The 16,877-nt window shown below is 49.5% G+C and overlaps 1 protein-coding gene across 3 annotated transcripts in view; it reads right to left on the bottom strand.

Annotated features, from left to right (window-relative positions):
* The window catches only part of FOCAD (focadhesin), a 471,722-nt gene that overhangs the window by 268,023 nt on the left and 186,822 nt on the right, over positions 1–16,877 (bottom strand). For all 3 annotated transcript variants that reach the window (XM_033919504.1, XM_033919495.1, XM_033919513.1), the window contains one exon: positions 7,997–8,101. In XM_033919504.1, the coding sequence (XP_033775395.1) occupies positions 7,997–8,101 (105 nt within the window). The remainder of the gene's footprint in view (positions 1–7,996; positions 8,102–16,877) is intronic.

Genomic DNA, 16,877 nt, shown 5'->3' on the forward strand with positions numbered 1-16,877 from the left:
AGTAGGAATGAGCCTAGATTACGTAGTGGGGCAGTAAGGTTATTCCAAAGCTCAGTGATTCTGAAGAGAGATTTCCCTAATTTTCCCGCATAGAGGAAACCTTTTAGCGAGGGAAAGGATAGGGAGAAATTAGGTTCTTACCTGCTAATTTACTTTCTTTTAGCTTCTCCAGACCAGTAGAGGTTAACTTTACGAATGGGTATATATCTAATCATGACCAGCAGGTGGAGACTGAAAACAAAACTTTGGGACAGTATATCCTAGCCCCTCCTCTCTATTTCCCTCAGTCTGCCGAATAGCCAAGCAGAACCAAGAACTGGAAAACAACAGAGAGAAAAAACAATACTCCGAAAGGAGTAACAAATAACATACCCAAAATGCTGTTGGAAAATGCAGAGGAGAAATTCCCGAAGGAAGAATGTCCCCACAGCTCGCCAGCTAAGCCAGCCGAGCCACAGCCGCTGTTCTTCAATTCTCCCTGGCCCTAGAAAAATACTAGAACCCGCAGCAAAAACCAAAAACTGCCCGCGCAACAGCCCCAACAACAACAACAACAGACAGGGTGGGGACCTCTACTGGTCTGGAGAAGCTAAAAGAAAGTAAATTAGCAGGTAAGAACCTAATTTCTCCTTCTTTAGCACTCTCCAGACCAGTAGAGGTTAACTTTACGAATGGGACGTACCAAAGCAGTCCCTCTCACGGGCGGGACCCCCGAAGGGCCGATACCAGAACACGCTCACCGAACACCGCGTCCCGACGCGCCTGAACATCTACCCGATAATGCCGAACAAATGAATGCAAGGAGGACCAAACCGCAGCCTTACAAATATCCACCGGAGGCACGAGCGACGACTCAGCCCAAGAAGCCGCCTGACCCCTAGTGGAATGAGCCTTGAGAAACTCCGGAACCGGCTTCTGACTCAGAAGATAAGCGGAAGCAATCGTCTCCTTGATCCAGCGCGCAATAGTAGCCTTAGAAGCGCCAGCCCCCCGACGAGGACCCGCCAGAAGCACAAAGAGATGATCGGAGCTCCGAAAATCCCGGGTCCGCTGCACATAAGCATGGAGGACCCGACCGACATCCAACTTGCGCAGCTGCCGTTGCTCAGAAGAACCCTCCCGACTACCCAAGACCGGGAGGACCACCGATTGATTGACATGAAAAGGAGAAACTACCTTCGGCAGAAAGGAAGGAACAGGCCGCAAAACAACCCGCTCCTTCGAAAACTCCAGGAAGGGAGCCCTACAAGAGAAAGCCTGTAGCTCAGACACCCGTCTAGCGGAAGTAATGGCCACCAAAAAGACCGACTTCAGCGTAAGGTCCTTCAACGAACAGCCATCCAACGGCTCGAAAGGAGGGCTCACTAGAACAGAGAGAACCAGATTGAGATCCCAAGAGGGAATCGAGGGCCTTATGGGAGGCCTGATCAACTTGGCCGCCCTAAGAAAGCGAATCACATCAGGAATGGCTGACAAACGCTGACCTGTCACCAGCCCCCGAAAAGCCGACAGGGCTGCCAGATGAACCCGGAGAGAAGACCAGGCCAGGCCCCTATCCAGGCCATCCTGCAAAAACTCTAGAATGTTAGGCAGAGAAGCGCGAAAAGAGACCACTCCCCGCGCTCGGCACCATTCCTCAAAAAGACGCCAAATCCGTACATAAGCCCGAGAGGTAGAAAGCCTCCGGGACCCCAAAAGTGTAGAGATCACCTTGTCGGAATATCCCTTCTTACTCAGGCGGCCCCTTTCAAGAGCCAAGCCGTAAGACAAAAGGGAGACGGGTCGAACATGGGAATGGGACCCTGCGTCAGAAGATCGCACCCGAGAGGCAGAGGAAGAGGATCCGCCACCAGATGCCTCACCAGATCCGCATACCACGGACGACGAGGCCAATCCGGAGCCACCAAAACCACCAGCCCCGGATGGCGAACAATGCGAAGCAGTACTCTGCCCACTAATGGCCAAGGAGGGAACACATACAACAGCCCCTCCGTTGGCCACGGTTGGACCAGAGCATCCAGACCCTCGGCCAGACCGTCCCTGCGACGACTGAAGAAGCGGGGTACTTTGGCGTTGCCACTTGTAGCCATCAGATCCATCAGGGGCTGCCCCCAAGCACGCACTATCAACTGAAACGCCTCGGCGCCGAGACACCACTCTCCCGGATCCAAGAAGTGACGACTGAGGAAGTCCGCCTGAACGTTTTCTACCCCGGCAATGTGAGAGGCCGAGAGGTCCAGAAGATGCGACTCCGCCCAAACCATGAGCCGAGCCGCTTCCTGCGCCACCAGAGTGCTCTTGGTGCCCCCCTGACGATTGACATAAGCCACCGCCGTGGCATTGTCCGACAGGACTCTGACCGACTTGCCCAACAAAAGGGAGTGGAAAGCCAACAGCGCCAGCCGGACCGCCCTGGTCTCCAACACGTTGATCGACCAGGAGGCCTCCTCCGTGGACCAGGTTCCCTGAGCTGAGTGACCCAGGCACTGGGCCCCCCAACCCAGGAGACTCGCATCCGTAAGGAGCACCGTCCACCGCGGAAGATCCAGACCCACCCCCTGAACTAGGTGAGGGGTCCGGAGCCACCAACGCAGACTGCAGCGCGCCAAGCCTCGCAGGGGAACCGGAACATCCATCCCGTGCCTCTGGGGAGACCACCTCCGGAGCAGAGCATACTGGAGAGGACGCATGTGGGCCCGCGCCCACCTCACCACGTCCAGGGACGCCGCCATCGACCCCAGGACCTGGAGGAAATCTCGCGCCCGAGGACACCGGGACGCCAAAAGCAGGCAAATCTGAGATTGCAATTTGCTCACCCGGGCCTCTGGGAGGAAGACCTTCCCCAAGGAGGTGTCGAACAGCACCCCGAGGTACTCCAGACGCTGAGCCGGAACCAACCGACTCTTGGAAAGGTTGACCACCCAGCCCAGCGACCGGAGAAACTCCACCACCCGAGCCGTAACCCGGGAGCTTTCCTGCAACGACTTGGCCCGAATTAACCAGTCGTCCAGGTAGGGGTGTACCAGGATGCCCTCCGACTGCAAGGCTGCCGCGACGACCACCATCACCTTGGTGAACGTCCGGGGAGCCGTGGCCAGCCCAAAGGGAAGCGCACAGAACTGATAGTGCCGACCCAAGATCGCAAAGCGCAGGAAACGCTGATGAGAGGCCCGAATGGGAACATGCAAGTAGGCCTCCGTCAGATCGAGAGAAGTGAGAAACTCCCCCGGCTGAACCGCCAGAATGACCGACCGCAGCGTTTCCATACGGAAAGAGGGAACCTTGAGAGCCCTGTTGACCCCTTTCAAATCGAGGATGGGCCGAAAAGTCCCCTCCTTCTTGGGCACCACAAAGTAAATGGAGTACCTGCCCGTGCCCCACTCCGGGGGGGGGCACTGGAACAACTGCCCTGAGATCTAGCAAGCGCTGAAGGGTCTGGCGAAACGCCAGCGTCTTCCCAGGAGTCTGACAAGGAGAAGCGAGGAAAAAATCCGGCAGAGAGCGGGCGAACTCCAGGGCATAACCGTCCCGCACCACCTCCAGGACCCACTGATCGGACGTGATCTCGGCCCATTTGGGGAAAAAGTCGCGCAGCCGGGCCCCCACCGGAACCAAGGGGGGCGCCGGCAAGGCGTCATTGTGCAGGACGGGAAGCGGGGGAACCGGCGGAGGGATTCCCTGCCCCCCGACGGGCCCCCCGAAAGGGCTGCATGCGCTGGAAGAACCGACCCCGGGAAAACCCCGGAGACTGGAAAGAAGCAGCCCCACGCCCAGGGCGATACTTGCGAAATTCCCGCAAACGCCCCCGGGCCGCACCACCCCGAGACGCCGGGCGGGCACGGTCCTCCGGCAGACGGGGAACTTTCGAGTCCGACAGAGTCTGAATCAACTTATCCAAGTCCTCTCCAAATAAAAACGACCCCCGAAAGGGAAATTTAGTAAGCTTAGCTTTGGACGCAGCATCCGCCGCCCAAGCGCGCAGCCACAACACACGCCTTGCGGCCACGCCAAAAGCCATAGACTTAGCCGAGATCCGCACCAAGTCATACAGAGCATCAGAGAGGAATGAGGCAGCCATCTCAATCTTCGCCACCTCCTGATCCACCAGAGACCAGTCATCAGACTCTCGATCCAAGACCCGCTCCGCCCACCGAAACACGGCGCGAGCGACCAGTCCCCCACAAATAGCCGCCTGGACCCCAAAGGCAGAGACTTGAAAATTTTGCTTAAGGATGTTCTCCAATTTGCGCTCCTCAGAGTCCCGCAAGGCCGAACCGCCCTCAACAGGCACGGTATGCCACTTGGAAATAGCCGAGACCACCGCATCCACGACTGGCGAAGCTAACGTAGCCCGATCCCCTTCAGGAATGGGATACAGGCGAGCCATGCTGCGCGCCAGCCGAAACGGCGTCTCCGGCGTTTTCCACTGCTCAAGAATAATATCCCGAATATCCTGATGCATAGGAAAAGAGCGGGAAACGGAACGGATCCCTCGTAACAGAGGGTCCCCCACACGCGGAGTCTCCGGCGGCGCGTCCTCAAAACGCAAAACCAAAGAAACCTGTTGAATAAGGTCAGGCAGCTCATCTCTCTGAAAAAGGCGCACCACGGACGCCTCGTCACTGGAGAACGGGAAACCCGACAACCCGCCGCCAGCTTCCGTCCCCTCCAGAGGGTCCTGGAATTCCTCAGAAGGGTCCAGGTCCTCCTCCAGACCGACACGTTCCTCCGACCACAAATCCTCGTCCCACGACACCCGCGGACGCTTGGACAAGAGAGGCGGCGGAGGGGACGTCACGTCAGACGAGAGAGGCAAAGCCGCAGGGAGCGCGGAGGAAACCCCACCCCCCGAAACCCCCTGGGCGCAACCGGGACCCCCAGCCGCCTGAAAATAGGCTTTGCATAAAGAAAAGAAAAAATCAGGGGAAAAACCCCCCGAGGGTCCCAAGGGACTCCCTGCCACAGCAGGGGACCCAGCAGAAACCTGCCCCTGCTTAGACAAAACAGGGGGAAGGTCACCTGAGGTGGCAGACAAAATGGAGGGGCCAGACAGAGAAGATGGCGTCTTTCCCGCCAAAACAGCTCCCTCCATAGCCTGCAGCGGCTGAGAGACCTGAACAGTCTCAGCCGCTAAAGCAGGCAAGCCGGCATCAGCTGTCAAAATATCAGCTGAGAGGGAATCCTCTAAAACCCGACCGTCGGCGGCTCGGGGAATCCCTCCGTGGGCGGACGGAGAAGACCGGGCTTCTCCACCGTTCCCTGCCGACTCGCGAGGCACCATCGGCGGGGAGCTCTGGGCGCCTGCAGCCGCTGCCGACGGAGCTCCTCCACCGCACCGGCCTGAACACCGCTTGCACAGGCCGGCCGCGAGTGCCTCGCGTCTGGAGCACAATGAGCACTTTTTCCCTTTAGAAGTGCTCATTGCTCCATACGCGACCTAGCTGTAAAAAAGTGCCGGTTAGATGAAAAATACAGTAAAATACAGTGTTCTTAAAGGGATACAACCCTCCAGACCAGCACTACCTCAGGATTTTTTATTTTTTTTTTTTTTTACAGAACAGACTCCACAGGCTCTCTAAGCAATATGCCTTGCTTGATTTAGGGGGCAAGGCTTACTGCTGAGGCTCCTCTAAAAAAATATGGGGAGGTGGAGGAAGTGGGGGGAGGGACCCCGCTCGAGACCCGCCGGGTTTGACACCCCCGAGGTCGGACGAACCCCCAAACAGAGTCCGTCCAAGCTCCGTCCGTCCAAAAACAGGGACAATAAACCCCCTAAACAAATTCCAACAGCCCTACCAAGGGAGATGGGTACAGATCACATCAACACCTGCTGGAGACTGAAAGAAGACTGAGGGAAATAGAGAGGAGGGGCTAGGATATACTGTCCCAAAGTTTTGTTTTCAGTCTCCACCTGCTGGTCATGATTAGATATATACCCATTCGTAAAGTTAACCTCTACTGGTCTGGAGAGTGCTAAAGAATTTAAGTTTATCGGTGGATCTGGTGGTATCAGGATTCAAGGAATTCCAAGATAGTGAAATTAGGGAAGGGAGGATGCCGTGTAGGATCTTAAAAGCTAGGCAGGCACATTTAAAGTGGACCCTGGAAATTACTGGAAGCCAGTGAAGTTTGGACTGAAGTGGGGAAACATGATTAAATTTGCTTTTTGCAAAGATCAGCTTGATTGCAGTGTTCTGAACCCGCTGAAGTCTTTGAAGACTTTTTTGTCTAGTATGGAGAGGATGATAGATTGTACAAGGATGGCAAAATGTTTTTGGTGGAAGCAGGATCTCACTTTCCTCAGCATGTGAAGGCTAAAAAAAGCATGACTTTATCAAGGAGTTAAGATGGTCGTTGAAGGAAAGAGAAGAGTCACTAATGATGCCAAGAACTTTGCTTGAGAACTCAAGCTGCAGTGTGGCGCCAGAAGGCAGTGAAATGAGGGTGGGTAGCTGTTTTAATTTTGGGCTGAGTCAGAGGAGCTTTGTTTTGGACTCGTTCAGTTTCAATTGTACTGTGAGGGACCAGGATTGGAGTTTCATTATGCATGCTTTTATGTTCTCAGAGTTTGTCTCGAGAAGGACAAGGATGTCATCAGCATATGTGTAGAGTGTTTCAAGGGAGGATAAATGGAAGAGTTTCAGGGAAGACATATAGATATGGGGAGAGTGTGGCGCAGTGGTTAAAGCTACAGCCTCAGCACCCTGAGGTTGTGGGTTCAAACCCAAGCTGCTCCTTGTGACAATGGGCAAGTCACTTAATCCCCCCATTGCCCCAGGTACATTAGATAGATTGTGAGCCCACGGGACAGACAGGGAAAAATAGTTGAGTACCTGAATAAATGCATGTAAAACCATTCTGAGCTTTCCTGGGAGAATGGTACAGAAAATTGAATAAATAAATAAATGTTGAAGAGAATGAGGGATAGAGGTGATCCCTGCGGGACTCCGCAAATTGGTTTCCAAGGAGAGGACATGGTGCCATTTTGTGTTAACAGTGTTGGAGCAGGATCGTAAGAATTTCGAGAACCACTCTAAAACTGTGGAGTCAATGCCTATCTTGGAAAGTTGATAAACTACATTACCAAGATACAAGAAGAAAATAAAGAGTATATAGTATAAAAAAGCATATGAGCAAAATATAGCTTCTTATAATACAAACTGTAGCCCACATCATAAGGAGAAAAAAAGAAAAGGAAAAAACTTAATAAAAGCAAGGCAAAGAGAACAATATCTCCAAAATAAAGGGGTGAATATACCACTAGACCTCTTTACTAATTCTGATGATCAAGAAAAAAATCTCTGGTTAGCAAGGATCCACAAAAAGATAATTAGACCCATGCCAGATAATGAAACACTTGCAAAGGAATTTAAGGAAAAAAAAGTAGCATCAATAGCTTGGATTCTAGTTGTCAGTGAAAGAAATGACTTCCTTCAAGCCTGATTTGCAAAAGCAACATCAGGGAATACTTATATCTTAGCTCCCAAAAATAATACATCTTTATGCCTAAAATAAGTTTTCCATGTCAGATGTGTATCCTTCTCAGAAGAAAAAGTTATTACAAATGTAGCTTTTGTTGTAGTAATATCCTGCAAGTCTTCAAGAAAACCAGTAAGGTCCAAATTCTGGCTCCTCAGTTTTTTGGCTTGTGTTTCTACGTTGTTTTTATTTTTATAAACTGTGCCAAGCTAAATAGATGTACATTTGTAAGGGTGGTATATAAATCTTTCTAATACATACTGTATTCATCCATATAAAAACACACATACACATTTCTATAACTCCTAAATAATGTTATTTCCCAATAAATAATTGTTTTTCACAGAAAAAACACCATCAGTTATTTTCTAACCAAACGAAAATGTATAAATTTGATTTTTGCACGTGTGTGTTTATATAAAAATCATTGACAATTGAGAACCACACTTTGTTCCTGATGTCCATAAACTGATGTGTATTTCAGGTTTTTCATTAAATAACTTTAGCTCCAACTGACCTTGTGTGTACCCAAAGTAGGCAAAGTATATAGAATGTCATGGTATAACATGGGTTCCAGTGGTCGTCCTAATTTGAACATCAAAACTGGGACAAGATTTGGTACCTGCAAAAACAAAGTATACAAATATATTAAGTATGTAAATAGTATGCAATCTTTATGTACTGAACTTATCCAACAAAACTTCAATTCAATCATGCAATTTATCTATAAAAACTACTCATAATGGCTAGGATAAACAAAAGTGTACAATAAACTAGACCAGTGATTCCCAACCCTGTCCTGGAGGAACACCAGGCCAATCGGGTTTTCAAGCTAGCCCTAATGAATATGCATGAGAGAGATTTGCATATGATGGAAGTGATAGGCTTGCAAATTTGCTTCATGCATATTCATTAGGGCTAGCCTGAAAACCCAATTGGCCTGGTGTTCCTCCAGGACAGGGTTGGGAACCACTGAACTAGACAACTGACAATACTGACAATCCTACAGAATTGAAATTTAAAGTATAAAAAGCTACACAAAAATTGCTATGTTTAAAGCTCACTTTCTTCTGTTCATGACTAGCTGTTCAATGGCAATTAGTAATTGCTCTTTAAGAACATCAATACAACAATCTTACTAAACTATGGTAATAAGTGGTCTTAGAGCAAACTTACATGTGTCATTCCAGCACGCTAAGATATGGGTAAAATGGTCACATGCTAAGTTCCCCATTATTGACACCTATTCCATAAGCAGTAAGGGTTAGATTCTATAAACTGATTGCGGATGCTTAGCAAAGCCTAACTAAAATCTGCGCACAACCCAAACTATGTTAATTCGCTTAATTAGTGGTAATTGAATGAAAAGTAGTTGTGGTTGAGTTCGACGTCACTAGGCATGGTAAAACCTTGCCTAATGTACCAGCACCTACCTCAACTGTGCCTAGCAATGCCTAGGTCCACTTAGGCGCAATAATGGTAACTGTCATGCTCTACTAAAGAGACTAGGGCTTTTCAACTTAGAGAAGAGATAGCTGATGAAAAATGATAGAGGTCTATAAAATACTGAGAGTAGTAGAATGGGTAGACATGATTTGTCTGTTTACTCTTTCCAAAAATACTAGTACTAAGGGGCATGCAATAGAGTTACTGAGTAGTTAATTTAAAACAAATAAAATAAAATATTTCTTCACTCAACATGTAATTAAACACTGGAATTAGTTGCTAGAGAATGTGGTAAAGACAGTTAGCTTAGCAGGGTTTAAAAATGGAGCAAAACGGTCACTCAGGGAGGATAATGTTATAGCAGAAAGACTGAATGAATTCCTTGCTTCAGTCTTTAAAGTAAAAGATGTGCGATCTACCTGAACCAGAAGTTGGTTTCAAGCTTGAAGATTTGGAGGAACTGAAAGAAATCTCAATGAATATGGAAGTCGAACTGAGCCAAACTGACAAGTTAAAGAGAGATAAAATCACCTGGACCAGATGATATACATCTCAGGATACTGAAAAGAATTCAAACATGAAATTGCTGATCTGTTGTTAGTGATCTGTAACTTATTGCTAAAATCATCCATAGTGCCTGAAGATGGGAGGGTAGCCAATGTTATGCCAATGCTATGCCAATTTTTAAAAAGGATTCCAGAGGTGATCTGGGAAATTACAGACCAGTAAGCCTGACTTCAATGCTGGGCAAAATAGTGGAAACTATTATAAAAAATAGAATTATGGAACACATAAATAAGCATGGCTTAATGGGACAGGGTCAGCAATGGTTCAGCCAAGGGAAGTCTTGCCTCACCAATTTGCTTGAATTCTTTGAAGGTGTGAATAAACATATGGATGAAAGAGAGCCAATTGATATAGTATATCTAGATTTTCAGAATGCTTTTGACAAAGTACCTCATGAGAGACTCCTGAGAAAATTAGAGTCATGGGATAGGAGTCAATATTCTGGTGTGAATTAGGAATTGGTTATTGGACAGAAATAAGAGGGTAGGATGAAATGCCCATTTTTCTCCATGGAGGAGGGTACATAATTGTAGACTTTGCCTGTGATTCCTACAAACATTGGAGGCAATAGGAATCACAGGCAAAGTCTACAATTGGTTTGAAGGATTCCTCCGCTAAGAAGATACAGAGTAAAAGCAAACAATGAACAATCAGAATCCTTGAACAACCCTTGCAGAGTCCCCCAAGACTCCCCACTATCACCAACACTCTTCAATCTTTACATAGCCACACTTGGCACATGCACAGACAAACAAGGTATAATGTCATACAGCTACGCAGACGATATCACCATCCTCCTGCCTTTCGACCAAACCACCCCCAACACAATGAACAAACTACACATTGCACAAGAAACAGTGTCAAAATGGATGAGAGACCACAAATTAAAACTGAACCAAGACAAAACCAAATTCTTACTTCTAGAAAGAAACAAAACCCCAACCATAACAAACCTAGAAATAAACTCCATCACATATCCCTTACAACCCAACCTAAAACTACTGGGAACAATGATAGACAAAGGCTGCACCATGCAACTTCAAATCAGCAAAACGGTTCAGAAGGCATTCGCAACCATGACAATTTAAGACAAGTCCGAAAATACTTCAACAACAATCAATTCAAACTCATAATACAAGTGCTAATCCTAGGACTCCTGGACTACTATAACATACTTCACCTGTCATGCCCCACCAACATGTGATACATATCAGGAAGAATAATTCCAATCATGGTTATCTTATGCTAGGATCTACCTTAGGAGTCGGGCACACAAGAAAAAAATCTGGATGTCATTGTAGACACTGCTGAAATTTAGGAATGATTAGGAAAAAGGGATAGCAATAAGACCAAAATTATTATAATGTCTCTGTATTGTTCCATGGTGTGCCTTCACCTTGCATATTGCGCACAATACTGGTCGTCGTATCTCAAAAAAGATATAATAATAACAGAATTAGAAAAGTTTCAAAGAAGAGAGATCAAAATGATAAATGAAATGGAACTCCTATTGTATAGAAAAGGCTAAAGGGCTTAGGGAAAAAAAGACGGCTGAGCGACCAAGATGGTAAAGGGGATGGAACTCCTCTTGTATAAGGAAAGACTAAAACGGTTAGGGCTCTTCAGCTTGGAAAAGAGACAGCTGAGGGGATATATGATTGAAGTCTACAAAATCCTGAGTGGAACAGAACGGGTACAAGTGGATCAATTTGTCACTCCGTCAAAAATTACAATGACTAGGGGATACTCAATGAAGTTACAGGGAAATACTTTTAAAACTAACAGGAGGAAATTTTTTTTCACTCAGAGAATAGTTAAGCTCTGGAACGCGTTGCCAGAGGATGTGGTAAGAGTGGATAGCGTAGTTGGTTTTAAGAAAAGTTTGGACAAATTCCTGGAGAAAAAGTCCATAGTGTGTTATTGAGAAAGTCACTGCTTGCCCTGTATTGGTAGCATAGAATAAGTGCTACTCCTTGGGTTTTGGCCAGGTACTAATGACCTGGATTGGCCACCGTGAGAATGGGCTACTGGGCTTGATGGACCATTGGTCTGACCCAGTAAGGCTATTCTTATGTTCTTATACAAATCCTGAGTGGTGCAGAACAGGAAAAAGCAAATTGATTTTTCATCCTTTCATAAAATACAAAAATCAGGGGTCACTCAATTAAATACATGGGAATACTTTTAAAATAAATAGGAGGAAATCATTTTTTAATCAAAATTTCAAATTTTATTAAAATTTAGATGTATCGCAATATCATAAATTCAAAGGGATTTACAATTAAAAACAGGATCTTAGTTATTAACTACAATAAACACACGAACATTACGGACTGATACATAAGGGAAGTGGGGAGAATTACAATAAGCATAGTAAAGAAAACATGAACGGTAAGTACAGAGGGAGGGTAAAAATTTTTTAAGTATAATAAAAATTAAGAGTTAGTTTTAGTTTGTTTGTTTTTTAATTTTCTCGGAACCTAAGACAGAGGAAACGCGAGTTTCTGAAGTGAACGGGGTCAAAAGTGAATCCGACAATTACCGTATTTTCGCGGATATAACGCGCGCGTTATACGTGATTTTACGTACCGCGCATACCCCTCGCGCGTTATATGCCTGAGCGCGGTATACAAAAGTTTTTAAACATAGTTCCCACCCCGCCCGACGCCCGATTCACCCCCCCAGCAGGACCGCTCGCACCCCCACCCCGAACGACCGCTCGCACGCGCTCCCACCCGCACCCGCATCCACGATCGGAGCAAGAGGGAGCCCAAGCCCTCTTGCCCGGCCGACTCCCCGACGTCCGATACATCCCCCCCCCCCCCGGCAGGACCACTCGCACCCTCACCCCGAAGGACCGCCGACTCCCCAACAATATCGGGCCAGGAGGGAGCCCAAACCCTCCTGGCCACGGCGACCCCCTAACCCCACCCCGCACTACATTACGGGCAGGAGGGATCCCAGGCCCTCCTGCCCTCGACGCAAACCCCTTCCCCCCAACGACCGCCCCCCCCCCAAGAACCTCCGCCCGTCCCCCAGCCGACCCGCGACCCCCCTGGCCGACCCCCACGACACCCCCACCCACCTTCCCCGTACTTTGTGTAGTTGGGCCAGAAGGGAGCCCAAACCCTCCTGGCCACGGCGACCCCCTAACCCCACCCCGCACTACATTACGGGCAGGAGGGATCCCAGGCCCTCCTGCCCTCGACGCAAACCCCCCTCCCTCCAACGACCCCCCCCCCCCCAAGAACCTCCGACCGCCCCCCAGCCGACCCGCGCCCCCCCTGGCCGACCCCCCCACCCCCCTTCCCCGTACCTTTGGAAGTTGGCCGGACAGACGGGAGCCAAACCCGCCTGTCCGGCAGGCAGCCAACGAAGGAATGAGGCCGGATTGGCCCATCCGTCCTAAAGCTCCGCCTACTGGTGGGGCCTAAGGCGCGTGGGCCAATCAGAATAGGCCCTGGAGCCTTAGGTCCCACCTGGGGGCGCGGCCTGAGGCACATGGGCCAAACCCGACCATGTGTCTCAGGCCGCGCCCCCAGGTGGGACCTAAGGCTCCAGGGCCTATTCTGATTGGCCCACGCGCCTTAGGCCCCACCAGTAGGCGGAGCTTTAGGACGGATGGGCCAATCCGGCCTCATTCCTTCGTTGGCTGCCTGCCGGACAGGCGGGTTTGGCTCCCGTCTGTCCGGCCAACTTCCAAAGGTACGGGGAAGGGGGGTGGGGGGGTCGGCCAGGGGGGTCGCGGGTCGGTCGGAGGTTCTTGGGGGGGGGGCGGTCGTTGGAGGGAGGGGGGTTTGCGTCGAGGGCAGGAGGGCCTGGGATCCCTCCTGCCCGTAATGTAGTGCGGGGTGGGGTTAGGGGGTCGCCGTGGCCAGGAGGGTTTGGGCTCCCTTCTGGCCCAACTACACAAAGTACGGGGAAGGCGGGTGGGGGTGTCGTGGGGGTCGGCCAGGGGGGTCGCGGGTCGGCTGGGGGACGGGCGGAGGTTCTTGGGGGGGGCGGTCGTTGGGGGGAGGAGGTTTGCGTCGAGGGCAGGAGGGCCTGGGATCCCTCCTGCCCGTAATGTAGTGCGGGGTGGGGTTAGGGGGTCGCCGTGGCCAGGAGGATTTGGGCTCCCTCCTGGCCCAATATTGTCGGGGAGTTGGCGGTCCTTCGGGGTGGGGGTGCGAGTGGTCCTGCCGTGGGGGGAGAAGAATCGGACGTCGAGGGGGGGCATCAGGCTTTCAGGATGGGGACAGGACTTCAAGGGGGGACAGGCAGATCTTCAAGGGGGACAGGCAGACCTTCAAGGGGGACAGGACTTCAAGGGGGACAGGCACGGAGAGGCGGGGCAGTGCACCGAAAGTCAGGGCGGGTGAACGGTGAGTCGGGGCAACCAGAGGAGAGTCGGGGCAGTGCACCGAAAGTCAGGGTGAGTCGGGGCAACCAGATGAGAGTCGGGGAGGGCGAAAGGAGAGTCGGGGTGGCCAGAGGAGAGTCGGGGAGAGCGAAAGGAGAGTCGGGGTGGCCAGAGGAGAGTCGGGCAGCATGCGCGTTATATGCCTGAGCGCGGTATAGAAAAGTTTTTTTACATATCTTCGTGATTTATGCGCGCTATACCCCTGTGCGCGTTTTACAACGGTGCGCGTTATATCCGCGAAAATACGGTAGGTCTCAAAGGCATCCTTGTACAACCAGCATTTTAACAGTCCTTTAAATTTACTTAGCGATTTTTCTTCCTTAATAAATGATGATAAGGAGTTCCATATTCTGGGCGCTGTAACCGCAAAGATCGTATCTTGTCTTGTATTTATTATACTAAGCGATGGAATTACTAGAAGGTTTTTGTCCTCTGATCTCAAATTTCTAGTAGGAATATAGTTAAGCTCTAGAATTCTTTGCCAAAGGATGTGGTTATAGCAGTTAGCATAGCTAGGTTTAAGAAAGGTTTAGACCACAGTTCTTCAACCGCCGGTCCGCGGACCGGTGCCGGTCCGCAAACAAAATCTTGCCGGTCCGCAAAGGATTCGGTCCCCGCCGCAACGAAAGGCCGGCGTCAGCTGACTTGCAACTTCCTGTTGCAGTCGCTGTGCCGGGACTCCTGCCTTCGCCGGGACTCCTGCCTTCCACCGCGTTTGCCTCCTGCCTTGTCTCCGCACCTCCAGACCAGCAGCGGCAGCTCTGTATGCTTTTAACTTCGGCACAGAGCTGCCCCTAATCAATAGTTTAGCGCGGTTTCATAAGGCAGCCTCGGGGCCTTTGCTAGGCCGGCCCACATCGCATCATCGAAGCGGGCCGGCTATCAAAGGCCCCGAGGCTGCCTCATGAAACCGCGCTAAACTATTGATTAGGGGCAGCTCTGTGCAGAAGTTAAAAGCATACAGAGCTGCCGCTGCTGGTCTGAACTCTTGGGCCGCTGAAGGAGGGCAAAGAGCAGCTGTCCTGGAGGTTTCCCTTCCTCTCGCCTTTACAGGTCCCTTTTTTCCACCTTTTTTTTTTTTTCCTTCAAACGGCAACGGGCCCCAGAATCGACATCAATCAAGTAAGTTCCACTGTCAATCAAGCGGTTCTGCTCGGCCAAAGCTTCCCCTGTGACATGAGCCACCCTCAGGGGAAAGAAAGTGACCCACAAAGGTGAGGGGAAGGGGGGCAGATGATGGAAGTTGGGGGGGGAGAGAGAGAGAGAGAGAGAGAAGGGGCAGATGATGGAATGGAGGAGATGAGAGAGAGAAGGGGACAGATGATGGAAGTGAGAAGAAGGGAGAGAGAGCAGAAGGCAGATGGATGTCAGTTGAGAGGGGAGAGCAGATGCTGAATGGAAGTGGGGAAAGAACACATACTGGATGGAAGGAGGAGATAAATAAAGGGGGAAGAAAATAGTAAGATAATGGAGGGGTGAGGGAAAGGGGTGACAAGCTGTGCATAGACACAGTGAAAAGAGGGAAACAGGACTAAATAGTAAGAAAGAATATAATTTAGATGGAGGCAGAAAATAGAGAAGGAAGACCAGAGAAGAAAAGGGAAGAGAGAGCAGAGAATGATCAGATCTGAGTGGAGGAAATGAGAAGAGAGATATGCTAAAAACCACAGGGGAGAGGGAAGGATAGAGATGCCAGACCATAAGGGGAACAGAAGGAAGATGATGGATGCTAGACCAAATTGGGGTGTGGGGGGGGGGGGCAGTAGGAGAGATGGCAGGGAAAGACAGACAGTGAATGGAAGGGGCAGATGCTGGACTGAAGAGACAGAGAAGGTTATCATGCTGCTGTACCGGGCCATGGTACGCCCTCACCTGGAGTACTGCGTCCAGCACTGGTACTTGAAGAAGGACACGGTACTACTCGAAAGGATCCAGAGAAGAGCGACTAAAATGGTTAAGGGGCTGGAGGAGTTGCCGTACAGCGAAAGATTAGAGAAACTGGGCCTCTTCTCCCTTGAGCAGAGGAGATTGAGAGGGGACATGATAGAAACATTCAAGGTACTGAAGGGAATAGACTTAGTAGCTAAGGCAGGGAGAACGAGAGGGCACTCTCTAAAGTTGAAAGGGGATAGATTCCATACAAACGTAAGGAAGTTCTGTGGTAGAAAGCTGGAATGCTCTTCCAGAGGCTGTTATAGGGGAAAACACCCTCCAAGGATTCAAGACAAAGTTAGACAAGTTCCTGCTGAACAAGAACGTGCGCTGGTAGGGCTAGTCTCCGTTAGGGTGCTGGTCTTAGACCCAGCAGTGGCAATTCTTATGTTCTTAGGGCAGACACTGGCTGGAAGAGAGTGAAAAGGCAATGAAAGCAAAAATCAGAGACGACAAAAGGTAGAAAAAAATAATTTTATTTCTATCTTGTGATTCAAATATATCAGATTTGAAATATGTATCTTGCTAGACATAATTGGGGAGTGCAAAGCCCAGGCAGTGCTTCTTTAGCTTCCAGCTGGCTTAGGGCTCTCTCTGACCAGGGGGCAGTTGCCCTAGTTCCACTCCCCTAACACCATTCCTGTCATGTGTGACTGTGGTATTCTGTTACTTGATATTTGTGTAGCATTCTGTAATAATTTGGCTTATTCAGTTTTCTTGATAGTAGAGGGGATATATGTGAAGGGGAGGGGAGACAGGGGTTTTGTTGATTTTGCCCTGTATTATTTGTATTTATAAAATGACAATTGTATAGAATATTGTTTCTTTTTATACTTTAATAAAATATGTTCAATATAAAATTATAACTATTTGAGGCTTGTGCGGATGGGATCAGATGGTTTGTGGGACCGAGCTTGCGGGGACGGGGCGGCGATGGTTTTTTAAAAAAAATTTCAGTCTTAGTAGTTTGCCGGTCCACGAAATAATTATTTTATTTCCGCCGGTCCATATGTGTAAAAAGGTTGAAGAACACTGGTTTAGACAACTTCCT

Source organism: Geotrypetes seraphini, chromosome 1 (genome assembly GCF_902459505.1).
Source record: "Geotrypetes seraphini chromosome 1, aGeoSer1.1, whole genome shotgun sequence".
In the NCBI taxonomy this organism is placed as follows: domain Eukaryota; kingdom Metazoa; phylum Chordata; class Amphibia; order Gymnophiona; family Dermophiidae; genus Geotrypetes; species Geotrypetes seraphini.